The sequence below is a fragment of the Crinia signifera genome, chromosome 1, assembly GCF_055691185.1.
Source record: "Crinia signifera chromosome 1, ASM5569118v1, whole genome shotgun sequence".
Classification (NCBI taxonomy): Eukaryota; Metazoa; Chordata; class Amphibia; order Anura; family Myobatrachidae; genus Crinia; species Crinia signifera.
In genome coordinates, this window is record NC_139217.1 from 84729877 (window position 1) to 84754614 (window position 24738).

Genomic DNA, 24738 nt, shown 5'->3' on the forward strand with positions numbered 1-24738 from the left:
TATTGTACATCAGTATCTGCAGGATAGTAAATATATTCACAGCATAGACCCCACATTGGGCAACAAGACTAGGGTTGCAAATGCCCCTTGAGAGATACCACAGGGCAGGCACGGTACTATAGGTTGTGCGAGAGCCATGGCGCAGTGAATTGCATTATCGCACCAGCTGTGGTTTGCGGCTTCAAGTTGTGATTTGTGGCAACAGTTAAGGTGGCCATACACACGCAGATTTATCTGCAGATCTGTCTGGTTGGAACAAAAACATGGTTATGGATGAGAGCAAATGACAGTTGACCATTTGCTTGGAAATGCTGGAAAACTGACAAACTGTCACTCATCCATAACCATGTTTTTGTTCCAACCATCCAGATCTGAAGATAAATCTTACTAGTGTATGGGCACCTTTAGTGCCATCGAGAGCCATCTAGAGCATGCACTACAGACTTCACTGAGAAAGGCCTGCAAGTGGAATATGGAAGCCAGCCTATTCTCTCCGGACTGCTTTAGTAATCACCGAAATTAGGGAGCCCTTGAAACTCAGTAGTCTTATAGACAGTCCAGACGAACAGGCAAGTATGGGGGGAACAATGTACATGCCAATCAGCACCAGCGGGATAATGACCACACACACGCATATATATTCAGAGATGTGGCATGTAGGTGTGATCACATAGCCCTCAATTTCTTCTGCATGTTATGGCAGATTACTCATATCCCATCTGTGTCTAAGGGGCCCATTCATTATATTCAAATTCCCTGAAAACACCCGATTTCCAGTGTTAGCCGCAAATATTAAGTATAACCAGATTGTATGTAGGAAGCACCGCATCAGGAATCTCCAATACCTGCTGCGATCCCTCCTGCCCTTCTCGTGGCCGCATTACACATAAGTTACTATAGGGATGCATCAACATCGGGCAGCGGGTAGCCTATGGGCTACAGAATGCACTGCCGGTGGGGGAGGGTGGTCAGCTGGGTCAGCGCAAACCACTCATGCGCAGACCCCGACACCTTTTGGAGCCCCTATCCCTGTGCCTGCAGGTTGATGCATTCAACGAAAGGATCGCATATTGCAATGGGATCCTGGGCGGTATCCAATGATAAATGGGCCCCTAACAGTGAACAGAGCTAGATAAGTCCTATCTTGTATTAATAGCCCTTTATATTGAGGTATCACATAGATAATATGGGATGCCAGCGGTCGGAATCCCAGCGGTCGAAATACCGACGCCGGAATCCCGACCACCGCAATGCCGGCACTTTGTCCCTCTATGGGTGTACAAGACACCCATAGAGGGAGAATAAAATAGTGTGCCGAGCGTAGCAAGGCACCGGGCCCGCTGCGTGGCGAGCACAGCGAGCCCACAAGGGGGGGCGATCCACGGCCCCCCTTGTCGGTATTTAGGCAGTTGGGATTCCGGCGTCGGTATTTCGACCGCTGGGATTCCGACCACCGGCATATCATACCGGACCCGAGAATACAACCTCTCCAAAAAGATACCTGTAAGAAATGTAATAATTTTTTTATTCTTTTTGAACAGAGCATACAGTTATAAGGTTTTATACAGGACTAAGTAGGAATGGCTTCTACACTGTACGGACTTATCCTCCGTTATGGTGTGTGATAAGAATAAGGCTAGCAGTTTGATTGTTCTCCTCTGGTGAGTGTGGGACACAGTATAGCTATAAATTGCAATGAAAAAAGTCCAGCAGAATAGAGAGATACACAAAGAAGACCCGCATATGGTCGATATGCGTTGGCCTGGGTACCTTGCTGTGGCATGACACCGCTGGCTGTTTAAGCCAGATACTGGTTTCCAAAATACGGAGGACCCCTACTCTTTTTGCCCCCATATTTTGGAAACCAGGACCGGACCAAGAGCCTGGTACTGTGTACAGAAATAAAGGGGGACCCCAGCTTTTTTTCCGCTGTATTTCTGCAAACAGGATCGGCTCAAGGAGTCAGAGGCTCGTTATAGCCGGGTGGGGGACAACATGACTTTGTTTTATTATTTATTTCTCGACTTTCTATTCGAATAAATATGTTTTTTCACGTCCCGTGACTTTTTTTATGTGCAATCAATTTTTATTAAAGAAAATCACAATACATCTCAGAAATAAAACAATGTAATGTAATGCACTCAAGTGAACAATACAGACAAATACAGGCGTAGGGTGCTGAGTCCGTCTTTCAGGGTATGATGTGGAAGTATTCAACAATCAAACATTGACAATGTAATTAGTACCCATAATAAGATGTACCGGTTATAAAAGGAAGTAGAGTGTCAGAAAGAAAGTAAAGAATAGAGGGGGGGGGGGGGGGGAGGGAGGAGATTTGTACCCAGGGATCTCTACGACCCAGCGACCTGTCTCATGTGATGAGAGTAATCTGAGGATTCTTTATAGGTGAGCCAGCTCAACCAAGTAGCTGTAAAGGTCTGGGGAGAACCTTTCAGAAAGGATGACAGATCTTCCATGGACATATATAAGTCTATTCTGCGGAACCAGTGCGTGATGGGAGGGGCCCTGTTAGTTCTCCAATGACAGGGAATGACTGCCCTAGCCGCATTCATTAGGTGTCTAATTAGAGATTTCTTGTATCGGGAGATGGGCATATCCATAAGATTAAGCAACCAGAATTCAGGAGTAAATGGAAGAGAGGAATTGATTATCTTTTCTGAGACGGTGTGAATCTGGTGCCAATAGTCTTGGATAACTGGGCAGGCCCACCAGATATGTAGGGGAGTGCCGATATGTTGGTTGCATCTCCAGCAGAGGTCGGGTAGGGCGCTGTTCATTTTGTGTAGTATGGAGGGGCATCTATACCATCGAGATAGTATCTTATATTGGGTTTCTAGAGTTTGGATTGAAGAGGAGGATGCAAAAACAAATTGAAATATTTGACTCCATTGATCTCCCGACAGATCCTGACCCAACTCCTTGTGCCACGCCCTCGTGTATGCAGGCGTTGGGTCTGGTAGGTTACTAAGGCATACTTGATAAAATTTAGAAATCAGGTGGTTCGGGGCCTCCTTAGAGAGTATTAGCGACTCAAAGGGGGTTGGATCCCAGCCTTGATTTCGTTTCGGAAGGGAGGAGACATAATGTCTAATCTGGAGGTAGAACCAAAAGAGGCCCGTCGGGAGACCAATATCTTTATGCAATTCCTCAAAGGAGCGTAGGCCAGATCTATCCACTAATTGTCCCAGGTGTGACACTTCCACTGAAAAGCGACTATAGAGATTTCGTAATTCAAATCCTGGAGGGAATTCAGGATTATTAATAAGCGGAGTAAGGAGCGTCACACCCGGGTCAAAATAGCGCAGGGATCTGTATCTACCCCAACAAGAAAGTGTTGGGGTCAGGGTGGGATGTCTCACCACAGGGATCTTCCGGAGCCATGGGATTACCTTTGGGGACATTCCCACCGAGTGACCTTCGATAGCCGGCCACTGTTTAGATGGTGTAGGCCTAGACATTTCTACAATTCTGGTGATGTGGACCGAGTGGTAATAGCTGAGGAAGTGGGGGAGCTGCAGGCCACCTCTTTCCCGGCTTTGGACAAGAACTTTTTGGGCAATCCTAGGTCTGCGATTCGCCCAGATAAATTTACTCACTATATTTTGTAATTCTTTGAAGAAAGAGGGGGGTATTACAATTGGGAGGGCTTGGAGCAAGAATAATATTTTAGGGAGGATGTTCATTTTAATCGTGTTAATTCTACCCAACCAGGATAATTTAAGTATGGACCAATTTGAAATAGACGTTTTTAAGCTGGCAAGCAGAGGCACAAAGTTAAGTTGGTAAAGATTTGAGTTATCTCTGGACAACAGGACCCCTAAATATTTGATGTATGTTGGGTGCCAGTGGAAGGGAAAGGCCTTTTTAAGACCTTCAACTGTACCCCTTGGGGCAGATATATTCAGAGCTACAGACTTGGCAAAATTGATTTTAAAGTTAGTTAAACGTGCAAATTTCTCGAATTCCGACATCAGAGACGGTAGCGATGTGGTTGGACTCGAGATGGTTGCCAATAGGTCATCTGCATATAACGCCAATTTATGCTCGTGTCTGCCGACCTGAATACCTTTGATGTTATCATTCATCCGTATCACACGCGCCAGGGCCTCCATACATAACACAAAGATCAGAGGAGATAAAGGGCAGCCCTGGCGGGTGCCATTTCGAATCTCAACAGAGTTTGAAAGGGCTCCATTAACCCGAATTCGGGCCGTGGGGGTACTGTATAAGGCCAAAATACGGTGGAGACATTTCGGGCCTAATCCTATGTGTTCCAGAAGGGTCTCCATGAAGGTCCAGTCTATCCTATCGAATGCCTTCTCCGCGTCGGTGGACAGGAGGACCACATGGGCCTCCCCGAGCTTCGCAAAGTGTATCAAATCTATCACCTTAGTCGTATTGTCTTTTGCTTCCCTACCAGTGACAAAGCCCACCTGGTCCCCATGTACCACCTCCGGGAGAAGAGGTCCAAACCTTAAGGCAAGAAGTTTAGCAAATAATTTTAGGTCTGTATTTAAAAGTGAGATAGGCCTGTAACTCGAGCACTGAGCCGGGTCCTTTCCCTCTTTTGGGATAATAGAGATATAGGCCTCTAGACTTTGTGGGGAGAAGATCCTCTCCTTTGAGATGGCATTACATGCCTTCAGGAAGAGGGGCATTAGTGTCGAGCTGAAGGATTTGTAGTAAATTATCGGGAAACCATCTGGGCCTGGGCTTTTTCCAGAGGGGGTATTGGACAGGGCTCGCTCCAGTTCCTCTATAGTAAACGGCTTCTCTAGTAAGGACAGGTCTGTCTCCGAGAGTTTAGGAAATCGCACTGCTGTTAGATATTTGTTAATCTCCTGTTTAAGTAAATTTTTTTCCGATGGGGAGGGATCATCTCTCAAATTATACAACCGAGTGTAATACTCTTCAAAAGCTTTTGCTATCTGGGTGAAGGTATGGACCCGTCTCCCTTCCGCGTCAGTCACATTCTGAACATAAGCCTGTGCTCTTTGGGCTCTTAGGGCCCTTGCTAACATGGAACTGGGTTTGTTACCCCAGAGATAATATTTGTGTCTACACTTGCGCAGCTCAAGTTTGGTTCTATCTCGCAATAACTGATTGAGCGTCGCTCTGGCCTCCGTTAATTCTCTTAGCGTGTCTGGGGAGAGTGTAGATTTATGGGAAGTCTCCAACGATTTTATCTGTTCAATTAGTTTCACCTTCCTTGCTTTCCTCTCTTTCTTCATTAAAGACCCCAGCTGTATACACTTTCCCCTTAGTACGCATTTATGAGCTTCCCACACCGATATTGGAGAAGCTAGGTTATTATCGTTATTGGAGATATATTCTGAAATTGCTGTGGCCAATTCTTTTTTAAATCTAATGTCAGAAAGAAGAAGCTCATTAAACCGCCAGGACCAGGGGCGGGGAGAGGGGGATGGTACTTTCATTGTGATGTAGACAGGGGCATGATCAGACCAGGTGATCTGACCAATTTCGTTATGTATAAAGTGTTGGAGAAACTGGTGATCCACCAAAAAATAATCTAAGCGAGAGTACACTGAGTGGGGGGACGAGAAAAATGTGTAGTCCCTAACTGAGGGGTTAAAGATCCTCCACGCGTCTATCAGTTGATGATCATGTAACAGTTGCTTAATTTTACGGTGATCACGCATACGAGGGGAACTTGGGGTTGGGTTGCAGTCCAGCTGAGGATCTAAGGACCAGTTAAAATCTCCACCAATTACGAGGCAACCTTCCCTGAATGGCTCTATAAGCCGCAAGACTCTACCAAAGAATTGCCTCTGCCTTGTATTAGGAAAGTAAACATTAACAAATGTGTATTTTTGTGAAGATATTGTGCATTTCAATACCTGGCAACGTCCCTCTACCAGGGTATGGTGTGAGATGTCAATAGGTCGTATCCTGCGAGACAGCAACAGAGAAACCCCAAGGGATTTTCCCAGTGCATTACTGCTAGAGTATGCTAGAGGGTAGTAATGGTTAGTCAACCTAGGAGAAGCACCTAGCTTGAAATGCGTTTCTTGTAGAAAAGCCACATCAATCTTTCTAGACCTAAGGTCTCTAATTAAAGTGGACCTTTTCTCTGGCACATTAAGCCCTTTCACATTCAGGGAGCAAAAGTTGAGTGACATTGTATTAGATTGCGGCATGTCAGGGTTGTCTAGCACGGGGTTTCAGATACCATGTCCATACCCATTCCAGGTGCTTGGAGGTGGAGCGGTCCCTAGATAAAGGGAGGGGAGAGGCGGAGAGGGGGGGTAGAGGGGAGGAAGTAAGTAAAAAGAGAAACATTTGAAAAAATTAGAAATTTACAAATTCTTAACAAGAAAAAGACAAAACCACTGTTGGAGCTAGCGATGCTACCGTTGGGCATCACAGTCCAAGGAGAGTGTGGTTTACCCAAACTGGGGTAAGTGGTCGCAGTCCCCACCAGGCGTGAGGTAAGGCTAAGACCAAAACATAAAACTAGAACTGTTTCAAACAATTTAAATTATGTAACATTACTGAAACACTGGATATGCTAACTAACTAAGGGCTATCCATGTCTGGTAAGTGTAATTTCCCACAAGAAGGGGGAGATCCCTGGGGGAGGCTTCATCAATCACTGTTCCCATGTAAGTTGAGGGTTATCGGCTCGATCAGAGCATTGCATGAGTATGTGAGGGAAGCGGGTGGTGTTAGATAAGGTGGAATCCGTCTACTCCGGGGTTAGTGGGACCGGAGATGGAACTACATTTTTACTACTGCTAGGAACCCTGTCAATACGGGAACCGCTTACATACCCATGGGGAGGGGTTAGACCTAGATGTTGAGATTTGGGGTGATTTTAGTGATTTATTTAAATCAATCAAAACACCGGAGGTTTAATTATACTCTTCCCCACTCCCCTAATACTTCCCATGGGTGTTTGGACAGGGCCAAGGTATCCAGGCATCAACTTTACCAAAGGAGGTCGGGGACACTTATCAATAGACAGAGCTTTTAACTAAAAACAAAACATTTAGATGAGTTCAACAAACCCTCCCTCTTTAGTTGATAATCAGTGCCTCAGGGAGGAGCCAGGTTCGATACCCTGTCAGGTCGGGCCGCCCCGGATGATGTGGCTGCACTGGAGTTCTTTCCCACCGTCTGCCAACGCGGGTGACCGGACGGGGGGCAAGGAGGATCCAGCCGTTTTGTTAGGTGTACCCACTCAGCGAGGTGCGGTCTGGAGATGTCTAGAGCTCTACAGAATGGGTCCAAATCTTCCGGGGCATGTAGGGTCACCAGTTTGCCTTCATGGGACGCCTGAATACTTAATGGGAAGCCCCAGCGGAATCTGATGTTCTTCTGTTTAAGTAGGTCAGTAAGGGGTTTGAGAAGGCGTCTCTGTTGGAGGGTGCTCCATGAAAGGTCTGGGAATATTTGGATTCTGTCGCCGTTAAATTCAATGGATTCTAATTTTCGAGCCTTGTTTAAGATATCCTCTCTCACTCTGTGATAGTGGAGGCGGCAGATGACATCTCTAGGTTTATCCGCTTGCAGCCCACGGGGTCTCAGGGCTCTATGGGCTCGATCAAAAGCAATAGAGTTGTCTGGTCCGGCTTCGGTTATCTCGTTGAAGATTTTTGTGAGCGCGTCTACAATGCCTGGGCCTTGAATATCTTCTGTCAGACCTCTTATCCGCAGATTATTTCTCCTCCCCCTGTTATCGATATCATCTAAACGGCGTTGGAGAGTAACCAGTTCTTGGGCATGTATGGCGGCAGTTTCGTAGAGTTTGTCCTGGTAATTGACGATGTCTTCGGTTTGATCTTCAAATTCTGAGACTCGTTGCGTCGCCTGACTCAGATCAGATTGGATTGTCGAAATTTCCACTTTAATTGTTTCGCGTAATGACTGTTCCAAGTCAAGAAAGTCTTTTTTGGATGGGAGGTCTGCTTTGGTAGGTAGGGTACGGAGGTATGTCAGGACTTCTGTCAGTGTGACCTCTGAGTTCTGCGAGATGGAGGGGTTCGGTAGGGAATCCATCTGGAGGGGGTCTTGTGGCGATTCTGAGCGGGCTGGAGGCGATTGAGTCTCGTCGGCACTAGTCCCGGGACCCTGAGTGAGATACCGGAAGATATTGGGTTTAGCTTGACTGTCACTCGGGTTTTTAGACACCGGCGTCTGGAGGCCTTTCTTGGTCTTCCCCATAGGTAGACGGGCTATTAATAGAAGGTAGGTATATGAACAGCCTTAGTGCAGTGTTGTGTCATTGGAAGAGTTGAAAGGTATATTCAGCCTGGTGGTAAACTAGCGACTGCACCACCCCATATTGTGCGGGTGTTTAGGGGGTCATGGCCCGTGGATCACTGTTTTTGTCAGGCCATTATTGCTGGAGTGGCCTGTCAACGATGGACAGGATGCTCCTCATGGAGAAGCTCCTATGGAGTATAACTGTGGAAGTGAGGGTCTTTTAAGAGGTGTCCTCCTCGTAAAGAAGAATTATCCAATATGCAACTGGTCTGCAAGTTAAGTCAAAGCAATGGAGTATAGGATGGATTAAAGTAGGAATATTACAGCTGGGTGCTGAATTCTTTTTCACCACTAGGTGGCGATCCCGGATAACAAAAGAGATAGGGATATGTATGAAGTCTAAGCAGAATGACCACCTTTTACACTCTCCTATTTTAGCAACCCAGGTTCCTATGTTGTGATTCTCCTGCTTACAGGTGAAGGTTCTCAGCCTCAGGTGATGAGATCCCTGTGTCTGTGAGGTTACTTCCACTAAGCCAGGGAGACACCTAGGAGAGTCCACCAGGCTCCTGCAGGGTATGCAGGGTATTCAGTCCAAGCCTGCTATTTTTATTTCAGGCAGCTTTTAGAGAGCTCCCCAGGTCCCCCCCCTAGAGCAGGGGTGTCCGGCACACTGTGTCAGTTCACCCCCCTCCTGTCTCCTCAATGCAGCAGCCCCTGCGTCTCCGGCCGTTTCCAAGATGGCCGCCGCCGGAGGGGAAGGAGAGAGACTCCAGGAGCTCCACACCTCCTGCGGGACGCCAAGCGTGCTGTGTCAGGGGGGGGGAACACTCGGTCAGGCAGGGGAGGACAGCGCTTACCTCCCAGTGTTTAATGGCGCTTCCGGAGGCCGGGATTCGCCGCGGACTCTGGAGCTCAGGCGCCGGGTAAGTGCAAAAATTGAGGCCGCGGCTTCACCTGGGGGGACAGGCCGCAACCCGCAGGGCAGGATCTCTCCTACCCCCGGCTCCGCAGCTCCGTCGACCCCCGACCGGAGAGTCACCACAGGGCAGGGAGGAGTGCCTCAAGGCAGCAGGAGACCTACTTCGGTTGGGCAACTTTATTTTAGGACAAATGTATGCAGGAGCTCTGCCAGGAAACGTCCCGTCTCCTTCACCACCAGGCCACGCCCCCCCCGTGACTTTTTTTAGTATGTACTGCTTGTGATTATATAGGTTCATTATATACACTCCCGTAATGCAGATCTCCACCCCACTGCAATATATTACACAAAGAAGTAAGACTAGATATTATCCAATTGATAATCTATATTAAACTAGTCACTACAGTCATCTGATAGCTCATGTCTACTTACTCTTCGATCATTTCTCATTGCAATAAATATAGACGGACTGGGGGGTGTGTGTGCTGGCGGCAGCGGTAGCCGGGGTGGCGCTCCTATGTAATGCAAGGATGTGGGTGTGTGTGTGTGTGTGTGGGGGGGGGTGTGGCGGCCACTGATGTAATGCGGGGGGGGGGTCAGTGTTTTTAATGCGGGGTGGGGCGCTCATCTGCTCCGTTCTGCAGCCTCCAGATGGGGGAACGGGAGCTGGGAGCTCGCTGCCTTCGCCGCACATGACGGTCCATGGGAGCATGCGCAGCAGCCGTCCCGTGGACATTTTGGATGTGGGCAGTCCAGGGGGGGAGCGCGGCCGGTTTCCCTGTGGGCCAATCTGCCTCTAAACAGCAGTGTGACCCCAAACTGACCAGAGCAGAACATTTCCATTAACATACGGGAGAAATGAAACTTGCACTGAGGCTCCACCTGGCTGACAAAACAGCGATACGCATCCGTGTGGTTTGAGATGGACCTATTTATGTTAGTCCATATCTGACATTACAGTATATAATGTTCTTCCTGGCCACATTGCTGTTCATGTGGTCCCTTCTCCGACCATTCCCGAGGCACAGTGCCACCGCCGCGGAGAGCTGGACCTTCCCAGCAATGTTATGGTTTCTCACCAATAAACACTAGGTGATATACACCAGTTCTATGTATACCTACTACTGTGACATTGCAGTGCAGTATTATTACCTTCTAATTTAAGTTCATCTGCTTTAATTGTCAGATAACATAAAAACAAACCAAATGCACAGGGGGTCCAGAAAAGGATGCATTTAAGATTACTAGTACCCATCATTCAGCATAGACTGTCTTTCATAAGCAATGTAATGTTGTACATATCATTATTCTCTCCTGAAGAAGGAAATACCTGTAAGAAAACAATGGAATGGTATGGGTGACTTCATGTGTCTTACCGTGGCTGTGCTAGAGTTATGCATCCTATCACTTGAATAACTCTGAGGACGAGAACGTTCAGGAGTTTCCCCAGGATTTTTAGGAGGACTCTTTTTTATCAGTTCCACATAGGACACTGGGAAGATGCCCTGTCTGCTAGTTCCTGGAATTTTACCTTCATACCAGTTTTGATCAACTTTCTTAAGAAGCGTCACTCGGTCACCCTGGAAGACGACAGATTTGCATTTATCATGATCTGCATAGTTAATCAACTTACAAAACTATTACATATTAACAGATGCCTTGAGGTTCAAATAAAAGTCTTGTACGAGTGCTACTATACCCAATAATTTTAGGAGGAACAAGTCAGAAGGTCAGAGAACGGGATGGTGCTCTCAGAAATAAATAATAAATGCTGTTGCACATACATAGTGAACAATGATTCTGTGATCTAGCATTGCTCAGAACCCTCAGCTAATCTCACCTTGTATAGGCCCCATAAGTTAGGAGTAACTGCACCATGGTGAAACTCATGTACTTGTACTTCTTCTGTCAGTTTGGGCGAATGAAAAGCTGACAGTTAACCTGTTCTGACCACCCCATGACCAGTCTGAATACACGGCACCAGGGAACCGAGCATTGGAGCTCACGTACTTGGAAGCATTAGAGGCAGCATTGGATGTGCCAGAATCAAACCCAAGACCCCAACAGTATGAGGCAGCACTGCTATTCGCTATGGCACAGTGCTATAAATCTACTTAAAGATAGTGAATCTCTACAATTGTTTAACCATTTTTACACATAAACAACAAGCAGTTAACAAAATTACCTTCTTGAGTGTTAGCTCCACATTTGTGTCAGCAGTAAAATTATATTTGGCTACTGCTTCTCCAATCTCTCGGACTTGTGCGGGTGGTGGGGGTCGCATTGGTTGGACTTTTTCGGTTGAGCTAATTTTCTGAAAAAGAAGCAGAGCATGCCAATGTGTCCTTAAAAGAGATTTTCAGCCCAAATGTATATTATCCTGTAGAGTACAGGGAGTGTGCATTATGGGAAAGAGGAGCTTCAGGCTCTGGGAACCCATTGTTTTTTGTTGATAGTGGGTGCCTGGATTTTCCAATATGGTTTTCTATTGGTATGTTTCAGCTGAAAACCCACAATACAAATGAAGGCGGTCCTACTAACCTCAACATAAGAAATTGGTAATATCCCCACTCTTCCATGATGTTCTCCTTCATACCAGTTCTTGTCTATTTTCCTGAGGACATATACAGTATCTCCTTTCTTAAAAGACAGCTCCCTGAAAAGTATATGTTATTGTAGATTTCAAATATGAAGTCAAAATGTGTTTTACATATATTAAACAGAATCAACTCTCCATAGTGCAGTAGCGGTAAAAAAAAAAAAAAAAAAAAAGCATGTACCATTGTCTAAAATACATAAAACTCAACATGTAACTATATAAGTCTATATAATTTGGAGAACAACTTGGAATGCTAAAGGATGGATTCAATTAGCCACATTTATTATCCTGAGCTCAAACAACTATATCTACATTAAAGTCAAATGCATTCTCTCAAATCTCTGGGAATATACCCTGGGCTCTATTAGTTAGCGGGTGTTAACTGAAGACTCACTGAGCAAGGAAAAGTGCTTGTAATGGAATATTGTAGTTCTGGGCATTAAAGTCAGAGGCTACAAGCTGACTCAATCCAGCACTCAGTCAAGTTTAGTAATATGGAATTGTAGGGCACAATTCAATTATGAGATATGCACAGTCAACTGCTTAGATATGGTAGATCAACAATGCTCATATACCTGCTCTACACTTGTACATGTGAGGTTCAGGACCAAAAACAGGATTTTTAGAGGAACGCTTTTCAAATGCTTGACATGAGAGGTTGTGTAGTCAGGTAATGAAGAGGGCATCATTAGCACAAGCTATAGTCTGCTGCCTACAAGTGCAGTGCATGCCATACTTCAGACTTCACGTCTACAGGGCCAGTGACCACCTTAGGGATGGCACGTCTGAGCCTGGAAAAGCGCAGCAGCCCCATTCTGTCCCTTAAACTGCATATTGTCGCCACAGCTTTATTAAAATAGTATATACTACTGCATGTGGATATGATAAGAGCCACTGGCAAAACCAGGGGAAAAGGGAATTTCCAGGCAACTGGAAACCCCCCAGCATTTAACAACAAGGAAGTGGTAAAATGAGCAATGTTGTCCATGGTCATGTGCCACTGTTCCGTATGTATGTTATATGTAGTGAGTTGCATGCTATGCTTCTAATTGTTGTATGTGACAAAGCATATACAGTAAATAACTATATCTCTTTATCTTCTTGGTCAAACGTTGACACTACTCTAATGTAATGCCTCTAATAAGAGGTTCAACCACTATACTATAACAATGCTGATGAATTTTGACTAGATGTGGTCAATGGCCACAATTTGCCCCATTTAGTCCATGTTACTGCTATCCTTACTGGGTGGGTGGGTGAATGGGAGGGAACGGGAGGAGTGGATTAGATTAGTATAGTTTAGTGTAGGTGTGTGTGTGTGTGTGTGTGTGTGTGTGTGTGTGTGTAACGTTATGGGATCCAGGCATGCCTGTGTTGGGGGTAGGTTATACAGTGTGGGTGGTTATGGGAAGGGTGGTTTTGAGAGGGAATTTTATTTTATTTTAAGCTAGATATGTCACTGTCAGTATTTTACTCTGTTATCACATCCTGCTTGGTAGATGTTCATTCTGATAATATATTAATAATATATTTTGTACATTACGCTATGCTAAGATTGTCACCTATACACTCCTGCTCTTCTAGATTTGCCAGCTGCCCGAATGGCGCCTTTGGGCAGTTCTGTTTCCAGAACTCTTCCAGGTATTGTGCTTAATACTGTGTACATGATAGTATGATAGTAATACCTGTTTGTACTCTAGATTTACACCAAGGTCATATTGATGTGTCTGCTCAATTGGGGGCTTTGTTATACTGTTAAATCAATAAAAATGTATTGAATTTAAAAAAACGATATGAAACAACTTTGGTGTGCTATTTGACTTTGGCCAAATACGCACTAGTCATTTATTACGCTAGTAATACACATCAAATGTTTTTGCAGGTGTTAAAGGTCATTACAGATATTTAAAAAGCACCAGTGGATATGAACCACCAAGGAGGAAGATACGTAACAGATTGCAAATCTACAAAGTCAATGGCAATTACGGAGCCCATCCACACAATAGCAGAGCACTTACTTGGGAGTCTGAGCCTTGAAATCATACACAGCTCTAGCAGCCTAGACATGAAGATAGAAAATAAGAGCTCTATTAACCAATGCCGATGTTTCGTGGTCAAGATGGTGCGTTCTCTCATATTGTCCCTTTTATACATAGCTCCTGATACGGATTAGTTGTCATATACCCAATTGCAAGAATTTGTGTAGTGAATGCAATATTTCAAAGCAGGTATCATATAGTGTACTGTATATCTATTGCAGGCACTCAGTGATTTCTCTATTTAGTCTATACAATAGATAATGAATTCTAATGTATAATAGCTACATAAATATTCAAGTGTGTATCTGTGTTTAGTGCATTTTTAAAAAAGATCTAGTGGGCATTAGCAAATTCTGAGCTTGCCACTGACAGCAAATAATAAATCTTATGGGGCCCGTAAATCCAGATTGTATTGGGCCATTCTAATAACCGGATTTGGTATTCTGCAAAATCCAACATGCTGCACAACCTCGATTTGCCAAACCCAGCCCCAAAATTATTGGAATCATCAAGATTGGATTCTTAATGTTACATTTCTGCATGATAGATGTATGGGCCAGTGGCATAACTATAAATTTTGCTCCCCCCGCCAAAAAGTTTGTGGCGCCCCCCTCCCCCCCAGGCTCCTCTCCAGCATGTTTCCCCAGCGTGTGACGTGATGACATCACACGCATGACGGAGAAGCTGAAGCAGGAGAGAGGAAGAGAGACCAGCAGACACTGCTCCTTCCCTTGGCTCCGACGCATCCCAGGCCCCCCTAGTAGTAGTAGTACGTTTATTTATAAGGCGCCACAAAGTGTCCGCAGCGCCGTACATAGCAAACAAAAAAAAACAAATTACAAGGTAACGTACAGGGTGTGTAGAAAGATACAGTATAAATAGGGGTATAGCTGGTAGAACTAAAATCAGCATCAGTTCAGAAGTAGGTGTCAAAATAGTCAAGGAGACCGAAGATGAAGTAGAGGAAGGGAAGAACAGGACAGGAGCACAGGTGAGGTAATGAGGTAGGGTGAGTACGTGAGGAAGGAGGGCCCTGCTCATAAGAGTTAACATACTAAAAATAGGTGGGTGGACGAACGAAATACAATAGGATAAGTAGGAACGGAGGGGAACGGAGGCAGGATAGGAGGATCAAAAGAGGTTAGGAGGAGGGATAGGCTAGTCGAAAAAAGTGGGTTTTGAGGGAGCGCTTGAAGGAGGTAAGGGAATCAGATAGCCTGATGGGTGGCGGGAGGTTGTTCCAGTGCAGGGGGGCAGCGCGAGAGAAATCTTGGACACGGGAGTGGGAGGAGGTGATTAGGTGAGAGGTCAGTCGGCGGTCAGCGATGGAGCGAAGAGGACGGGAGGGAGTGTGGATAGAGATCAGTGAAGAGAGGTAGGGAGCTGTGGAGGAGGAGAGAGCCTTGTAGGTGGTGGTGAGGAGTTTAAAGAGAACTCGGAAAGGAATGGGGAGCCAGTGAAGAGATAAACAGAGGGGGGAGGCGGAGGTAGAGCGGCGGGAGAGGAAGATGAGCCTAGCAGCAGCGTTAAGAATGGATTGGAGAGGTGCGAGGCGGGTGAGAGGTAGCCCAGAGAGAAGGATGTTGCAGTAGTCAAGGCGGGAGATGACAAGAGAGTGAATGAGAATTTTGGTCGCGTCAGTGGAGAGGAATGGTCTGATGCGTGAGATGTTGCGTAGGTAAAAGCGGCAAGACTGTGAGAGAGCACGAATGTGGGGGGTGAAAGAGAGGGAGGAGTCAACGATGACACCGAGGCAGCGCGTTTGGTTGGTGGACGTGATCTCGGTTTCACCAATGCTGATGGAGATAGTGGGAGAAGAGGGGATGTTCAGGGGATGGAAGATTAGAAGTTCAGTTTTAGCCATGTTTAGTTTCAGGAAGCGTTGGGTCATCCAGGCTGAGATGGCCGTGAGGCATTCGGAGACCTTGGACAGAAGTGATGGGGATAAGTCGGGGGAGGAGAGATAGATTAGGCCATCATGCCCATCAGCCTGCCCGTCCTTTACACAGTAGCCAATAGCTGGCTCTGTGTACAGTCAATTGAATCAGTGGGGGGATTTCTCTGCCATGACCGCACCGTGCTGCGGCTGACTCGCCTCCAATACTCAGTCAGTGGGCAGTGGCAGGCAACAGCATGTCAGTGCGTCGAGCGGGTGTCGGCGCCCACACAGATACCGCTGCTGCTTGCTCCCCCAACACCAGCAAATCTAACACTGTTTCAGGTTAATGTAGTATATGAGTATATGCTATGTCAGTCATTCATATAATGGGGCTTATGCAGAGTCACAACATGGCTGTCATTAAAACAGGCCAAAGGTGCTTTTCACAGTTTCTTTGTACATAAATCACTGAGGACAAGTGACTGGGTACCTCCTTCTCATGCGTTCCCTTCCTTGCTGGATTCCTGCTCACATCAGTGAATGCTGAGGAATAATTCCGGGGAGAATCTTGATCAGCTAGAAAACCAGGAGACTATTAAGTTAGCTCTTAGTAGTAGTGAAACCATTGCGGTCATTATGAGATATGAAATAAAAAAAATGATGAAATTAAAAAGATGCACAATCATGCTTACTTTATAACGGTTTCTTGGTTATAAACGTCTCACCTACTTTAACTCAGTGACACAAGTGCAAAACCATCCAGTACAAAATACAGTAGTTATGCTGATCCTATTCCTGCTGCAGATACATTGTATACATTCCTATGTGGTGACTTCACTGTCCCTGACAGAAAGGCATCCACTAGAAGGGGCAGTGTGATACACATGTATTTATGGCACACATTAACCAAGCAATGCTGCAGAAATGGAAAATACCCAGATATATGGACATACCAGGTCATGCTTACCTCACATGCATGGGACATACTGTACTGTACTACATGCAAACAAGGGGAAATGGAACAATGGTAGAATGTAATGAGTAAGCTCATGCTATGTGTTTGGAATAGCAATATTTCCTTATGCCATCTGTGTGTACCTAAAAGTTTTATAAACTCCATCTCAGAATCTTATGTAGGCTACACACCAGAACAATTTGGCCTCAAAACACCCGATTTAGATACAATCTCGACCGATTGTATGTAAATTGAGCATGTTTTGGGCCATCTCCGATCCGATGCGCGGCCCCTCGGGTCGTTTGGTCATTTTTCAGATCCTACTTGCAGCAGGTAGGATTTAAAAATGACCCCTTCAACTGGTTACCGATTGGGATTGAATCGGGAGCAGATCGGATGCAGATCATGAACAGATTGTGTGCTTCAACAGATCGCGATACGATCGTTCGATCATCATACAATCTGTTCCGGATCTCAATCGTTCTGGTGTGTACCAGGCATAAACAGGACAAGTAGAACAATGACCATCCTGCTGCTGAGCACTATACAGTGTACAGTGTGCAGTCATCTAGGTCTCCTTACTGCACACTCTCACACTGAAATCATTCCTGGGGGGACAAATTAAAATGCCTGTCCATCTTGGTGTCCTCACAGACATATCGAGTGGCCGATCGGTAAGTGTGCATAATTGTTTAAATCAGACACTCTGTCGGCACGACAGAAGGTCCACTGATATGTCTGTCTGGTGTGTACCCAGGCAAAAGTGTTAGGTGTCGCAGGTTCATTAGAGTGAAAAAGATGTGAATATATAACGTCTGTTAATGGTTACGTAAAATAATATTTTCATTGTGCATGATAAACCAATATTGTATTCAGATAATATAGGGATATGGCAATCTGCTAAGTACATGGTATATACAAAAGATCGAGCTAACGGCTCCTATGATGGTGTCTTTGGAGCAGAGATGAAGAGGAAGCACAAGAATCTAGAGTAACTACTGTAAGCTAGATGCTACTACTAGGAAGAGTAAAGGCATCAGTAGATGATAATCAAGCTGATGCTTCGTGATCATCATTGTCATTTTTTGGAGAGGTGAATCAAAAGCAGAGAAGTTGTTCATTTAGGATCTTCCTACCACATCTCTACTTCATACATGGATCTGATGTTTGAAAGCATTTTGCATTACATGTTCTAGGGTGAATGAAATGGATCAAGGTGGATGCATCATGGAAATCAAGGAAATAATAGTTGAGCACCTGGAAAGCAGTATGGACTATCTTGGGAGGAGTTGTTGTTGGTTGCATCTACATCCAGGTAAGAGGCACTGATAGGCAATCTTCCACAATCATTTTGATACGGTGTGTTATGAATAGCACCATCGTGAGGCAGCTGGAAGTAAGACTGATTAGCGGTGGTTAATGGAAATGCTTTTAACGAAGAATTTCTTTCTGGGACGTCTGGAAGAAGCTCACTAATAAGTCTGTGTAAAATGCTGTTATCTGGCAAACTCCCACGTCTTTTCTCTGCTTTTATTTGGTCACAAATATCCTGGAGAGCAGAGTCCAGAGCGTCGAATACGGATGCTTTACATCGGTTCTTCTCCGATTGCCTTTTAGGCGTAGAGCATTTTTTCCTGCGAAAAGGCACTGGACTAACAAGAAATGCGATCTTGGAAAGGCCGGAATCGTTTTCTCGCCTTACTGAAGACTCATTTTTCTCCTGCTTAGCCCTCTCATGTTTTAACATGGTGGTGAAACGAGTGTATGATGCCGGGCACCTTCCTTTGCAAGAGCTGATGAGGTGCCGATGGTGGTGGTGGTGATGATGGTGGTGGTGATGGTGTTGCCCAGAACCATAAAAACTTTCAGATGATGTAAAGGAATAGTGGTCAAAATCACTCTCACTGCAAAAGGAGGATCCTTCAATTTGTATAAAGTCACTGAGATCCGACACAACTGCTTCTGGATCACTATCAGAAAACTCTACATGTGACCTTGGAATCGGATCACTTGTTACCTCGATATGTACAGGCACTAGAGTTTTAGCTTTGCCATTGTGCTGTACCTGAGGTATATGCCTTTCTTGGGCTTCTTCATCCAACAATGACTCAATGGAAAACCTTCGTTTAGGGCAAGAACTATTGGTGGAGATATCGAAGCTGACTGCAGACAGCATCTCCTCTCCAAGGTTAGGCATAGATTTGGATTTCTGAATGAGACTTTCAAACTCCGATATTCTGGTTGGAACCATATCTCTCGGCACTTCTTCAGAGTCTGCCCTCCAACCTTCAAATAGACCTTTTTGCTGCTCTTGCTCATACTGCAATATCCGAGATTTTACGGAACAGATCACTTCAGAGTTCAATAAGTCTTTGCGGTTTATACGGTGCATTTTTTTGTATAACTTTAAAAACCCTGGAGTGTCATGAGCGGACCTGTGACGAACTCTGGTCTTGTTTGGAGCACAGCCTTCAGAATTAAATGAATTATCCTTGGCGTTATTTTCACATAATAAGGAGCCCATACTTTCAGATTTCATCTGGGTGCTACAAAAAACGTTGTGCTCATCGGCTAACAAATCATCACAGCTCCGTGACTTAATTTTTGGTGATGCGGCTTCCTCTGTGCTGCTCCACACCTCCGCATTCTGACGGGTCATCTGCCAGCCGTTCTTAAAGTTGACTGAACGTTTTGTGTCATCAGGCACAGCTAAGTGGTGACTATAACCCCTATAATAATCTATAGCGTTTGAGGCATTTGGTTTATGAACAGAATAAGTGAATAGAGGGGGATACATTCTGCTAACATCCCCACCTACCATATCCAAAGAGCAGCATGATAAAAGAGAGACATTTCCAGAAATTAACAGATGTAAAGCAAAGTAGAATGTGTTAGCAACAGCAAGAAATATATAGAGAAAACAAAAGGTACAGAAGTATCCATAAGGGGAAAAAGAAATCATCTCACAAAGGGCCTGATATAGAGATGTATGCACATGTATTTACTGCTGCCAATGTGTACACCGCATCTGTGCAAAAATATGCCTACGGCAGTACGGATGGTGTAACAGTTAGTATTACGGTCTCACAGTACTGAGGTCATGGGTTAGATCAGGGATGGGGAACCTTCGGCCCTCCAACTGTTGTTGAACTACACATCCCAACATGCCCTGCAACAGTTTTTGGATTGCCAAATAGCAAAACTGTAGCAAGGCATGCTGGGATGTGTAGTTCAACAACAGCTGGAGGGCCGAAGGTTCCCCATCTCTGGGTTAGATTCACACCATGGTCCTAACTGTGCGGAGTTTGTTTATTCTCCTCGTGTTTGTGTGGGTTAACTTCGGATTCCTACCACAATCCAAAAATATGCATGTAGGCTAATTGGCTCCCAACAAAACTGTAAGCGCCCCAGGCCAGGGACTGATGTGAATGCTTATATAATGCCTATGGTGTTGCCACCTGGATTTGTATTGTGGACCCACCACCAGTATCACATGTCCCAGCGGCTGTGTAAAAAGATGTAGCATCAGGGGATTATGGAAGTTTGGAAGATAATCGATCAACTGCGAAACTATCTAATTTGCTTACATCTCTATATGAGGCCCAAAGTCTATAACCAAAACTACAAAACAAAGCTATTCTTTTTCCAACACATCTACTGTATTTGCTAATGTATTTGCTAAAGGTTCTTTTCCTATATATTTGACACCTGTATATTCATAATAAAAAAAACAACAGTTTAATCTGCTGTGGGTAATGCAGCAGCACACCCTTTAGGGGAGGTTTGTGAAAAAATACAGTATACAATTGTAGATATGAAAACCAACCACACATATATGACTGCTATCTCTCAGCTATTCCTGCTAGTTTACAGTGAATACAAGTCATAATCACAACATTATAAACAAGTTATCTGACAAATACGTGCTGTACAATTGCTGCGGTATATTTATGGTTTCTTCCAATCTTCTTCATATACTGGACAATAGTTGTATAGATTAGTACAAATAATCTTCAGATTAAGGGACAGATTAACTAAGCTTTAAAAAGTGATAAATGGAGAGTGATAATGCACCAATCAGCTCATACCTGTCATTTTTTAAACAGTCTGTGACATGGCAGTTAGAAGCTGATTGACTAGTAGTTTATCACTCTCCATATTATCACTTTTCAAGCTTAGTACAACTGGCCCTAAATGTCAATTTAAACTGATCCCCAACACGGTAAATTAGTCTTTTTATACAGCAACACCACCAGGTGGCGCTGTTGCTTTTTGACTAGAAAATACTAGATGCAAAACATTGGCACAAGTTACTGCGTGTGATACAGTATATCTCCCATCTACCTTTTGTCCGTGAGGGAGATGGTGGAGAGGAGTTAATAAAAGGTTTCCTCATGGTGGCATTTGCGACTTGAGCTCCCATTCGTCCGAGGCTGTTTCTGTTTGTATTCTGGTCACCGTGAGCTCGCTGGTGGCTTACGCTGGGCTCAGACTTCCGTCTCTTTCTGTAGTCGCTTGCAGAACTGCAAATAAACAAGAAATAGTATTTAACTTTCTGCAGCAATTATTCCTCGCCATTTCCCGGTTATCTCCATGCTAGATCTAGGTTTTATTCTTGCAGTGCTCTGCCACGGTTTTGTGAAATCCTGGCCTGCGTCCAAACCCTACTGCCACAAATCAATGAGAACCTGAGGAACATTCAGAGCATGACATTGCAGCTTCCTTATGGAGAACGCACTCTGCCAACAATGATTTCATTACATTAATGTCACACAAGCCTGCAGACCTTGGTTATCTTGCAAGTTTTTAACAATGAAAACAATTCAAGTAATTTCAACTTGGAAAGCGTCACACTGTGGCATTACAATCATCTATCCCAGGGGTGGCCAAACCTGTCCTCAAGATCTACCAACGGTGCATGTTTTCCAGGCAACCTGTGGATCTATAGTAGGAATGAATGCAGCAGGTTTTAAAATGTGACAGTTAGTAATGACTACAGCTGTTCACCAGTTAGGTAACCTGGAAAACGTGGACCGTTGGTAGATCTCGAGGACCGGTTTGGCCACCCCTGATCTATCCCATTATTGGTTTCCTTTTTTTTTTTTTAACAGCTGGAGTGAATGCTACAGAAAATGATGTAGTGCTGTTTACATGAGGAATGATTTGCCCAATTTACCATTATTATTTGCCACTTATACCCCTTTCACACTGCAGCTATAACACGGTAAATTGCTGATTTTTAACTGTTTTAAAGCGGTTATAGATGCAGTGTGAAAGTGCCAGTTTTAAATTACCGGTTCAAGAGAACCGGTAATTCAAAACATTTAAAAAGAAGGGTCCTACACGGTTCAGACCCGTTATTTCTGCAGTGTGAACAGGTCTGAACCGGTATTTTGGACCCTACACACTGGACCCCCTCCCTCCCCTGGTACCTGGCCAGTGGGAACTCGCACCCCCCCTCGCACCTTGCAAGATTGATCCCCCCCCTTCCCCTGGAACCGCGGCATCTCCCATACCCTCCCCAGGTACCTCTATTGCTGGGGAGACAGCAGGAAGACAGCGTTACTGGGCCCCGTGACGGCCGGGTCTCGGAGGGAAAGTCCGCCTGAAAAGGCTCCCCCGCGGCGAACAGCCGGTTCCCACGTCGCCCCCTGCCTGCGACCGGGGAGGTGATGTACGGCCGGTCAGAGAGGCGTGGGTGAGGGCGGCCTGGGAGCTGGGGGGACTAGAGCATGTCTCCATCAGAGAGGCGTGGGTGAGGGCAGCCCGGGAGCTGGGGGGACCAGAGCATGCGGCCGCTCCGGGAGCACTCCCCTCCACACATCATCCCAGCTGCGCTGCCCCAGCTCCCGCAGGTCGGAGCGGCGGGGGTGAAGGCAGCAGACGCACAGAGAGATGCTGCTGCAGGCGGGTAAGTGGGGCTTCTGCCCGGGGAAGGGGAGGGAGATAGGTACTGGCTGCATTACCTGCATTGCACGGCGGCAGGGGGCTGCTGCTTTGGCTGCCACCTCTGGGTCACCCCCTGGGCAATCCAGCTCTAATGCCAAGCATTGGGGTACCTTTGCTTGGTGTGCTTGAGTGCACAGTGTGCGCTGGCAAGCACCAGGGGAGTGGGTGCGCATGCCAGTACCAGGGGAGGGGTGGCATATTACTGGTTAATTACTGTGTACCTTTCACAACGGGTTCAATGTGAAAGGTACAAAAACGGTAATTAACCAGTAATATACAGTTTACAACATGCAATGTGAAGGGGGTTAAACTTGCTCTGACTCGATTAAAAAAACGTTTAAAAAACCGGGTCAGAGCAGGTTGTGCAATGTGAAAGCAGCATTAGGTACTTACACACTCTTTGGGTCATTCAGACCCTCTCGCTACGTGCCGAATTCGCTCCCCTGTACAATGTTATGGGTCATGCACAAACCCCCCTGGAGCGAATGCCTTTGGTGAGTTTCACACTCGCTGGAGCGTTGCTCCATGATGGGAGGGCACAGGGTGGCAGCAGGGGGGGGGAGCCAGCGTTTTATGGGTACGCCCATGGAAACTCTGGGCATAGCCTTGCAAAATGCAGGCATGTCTATGCCTGCTTGGAGCGGGCGGGTGACATCACATGGCGTCAGCGCCCGCCCCGTATTCAGACATCGCCGTCCAGGATAAAAGTCTGTTTAGACTAACTTTGATCTGCAAAGGGGGGAAAAAATAATTCGATGGTGAGTGACCATGGAAGGATTTCTGTCCCGTGCTGCTGCATGCCAGCGGGTGTGTTGTAGTGACCATGGAAGGATTTCTGTCCCGTGCTGCTGCATGCTAGCGGGTGTGTTTGTGAGCGCATCCGCTCGCATGCTAGTGCAGGAATTCTCTGGGTATCATCTTTATGATGATAAATCCACTTCATCATTTCATTTATTATATACATACTAGTTACCAGCCCGACAACCAGTGGCGTACTTAAATGGGTGCAGTGTGAGTTCAGGGGGGCACACACCGCACAAGCTGCATCTATTGGTAATACGCTACAGGGTGATTGGGACAGATTGAGGTGGATGCAGTGGAGCAGTTTTCTTCTTTGCAGAGTGAGTGACCGATAGTGACGGTCTGGGAGCGGTAACAGGGGAGGGAGGTGGTGGCTAGTCAGAGGCAGGCGAGTCTGAGCTTGTGAATTGTACGAAGTTGTAAAGGCTCGGACGGCTTTCTTGCAATAAACGACTTGCTCAGAATTCCCATGGAAGTGGCGGCTTTAAAAACCCAGGATTGGGCGTCCTTTACCAAAATCACCAGTATATCTTTGCAGGTCTACTGTATGTGTGATAGCATTACTGACAGTAAGTGTGCACCTCTGAGTGCTACGGTTACAAATGGTCAGTTAGAACCTTCTGTATATTGCATGGGCTGTCTGTAGCACAGTAATTCTCTCTTTATTGTGCTACAGACACAGCGGGCCGTATTCAATGTGGCCGGCAAGGGGGGCCAGTCAGTACTGCTCGCTGTCACAGCTCGCAAAAATCATTGAATACACCCCTCTGTGGTGCCATATAATAAAAGAGGATACTAATAATATTAATACATCATATATTAAAATCAACATCAGTGCATTTCTAGCTATAGTACATAATACTTATTTTCTGACAATATATCTCCAAGTAACAAAATACAATTCTGACATATGCATGCTCTAGCACTGTGGCATGTTTGGACATATGTTACTAAGCTACAGGCTCCGTTTACCATGTACTTGTCCTAAATTGCTCCATACTGTCATCATGTTCTTGTTTTTGCTCATTTATGTATTCTGTTAGGTGCTGCGGAACCCTTGTGGTGCCATATAAATAAATAATAATTATAATATCGGTACTTGTGTATTTGCAGGGCGCCCAATTAACATACGTACACTAGCATAGGGAAATCGCATCGCATTGCATCGTACGGCCCATTTTAGTGGCGTGCGATGCGATCTCAGTAGTTAATATGGTATGGTACCCGATGCGCCTATCGATTAAAGAATGCATGTGGCGCTGCCACATTAAAGTGCCGTTTACCCTTCCTGACCCTTGTCCGCGTTATATATTCCTGGGCGGAGGAGCTGACAACTGTAGCTTATTG

At 45.6% G+C, this 24738-nt stretch overlaps 1 protein-coding gene across 19 annotated transcripts in view; it reads right to left on the reverse strand.

Moving 5' to 3' along the window:
* The window catches only part of SORBS2 (sorbin and SH3 domain containing 2), a 289436-nt gene that overhangs the window by 21800 nt on the left and 242898 nt on the right, over window positions 1-24738 (reverse strand). For 17 of the 19 annotated variants that reach the window (XM_083169075.1, XM_083169032.1, XM_083168988.1 and 14 more), the window contains 7 exons: window positions 20986-21164; window positions 17899-19455; window positions 16177-16262; window positions 13787-13827; window positions 11711-11825; window positions 11355-11483; window positions 10546-10749 (listed from right to left, as the gene is read on the reverse strand). In XM_083169075.1, coding sequence (XP_083025201.1) covers window positions 10546-10749; window positions 11355-11483; window positions 11711-11825; window positions 13787-13827; window positions 16177-16262; window positions 17899-19455; window positions 20986-21164 — 2311 coding nt within the window. The remainder of the gene's footprint in view (window positions 1-10545; window positions 10750-11354; window positions 11484-11710; window positions 11826-13786; window positions 13828-16176; window positions 16263-17898; window positions 19456-20985; window positions 21165-24738) is intronic. The other 2 variants (XM_083169117.1, XM_083169125.1) reach the window with 1 other exon arrangement.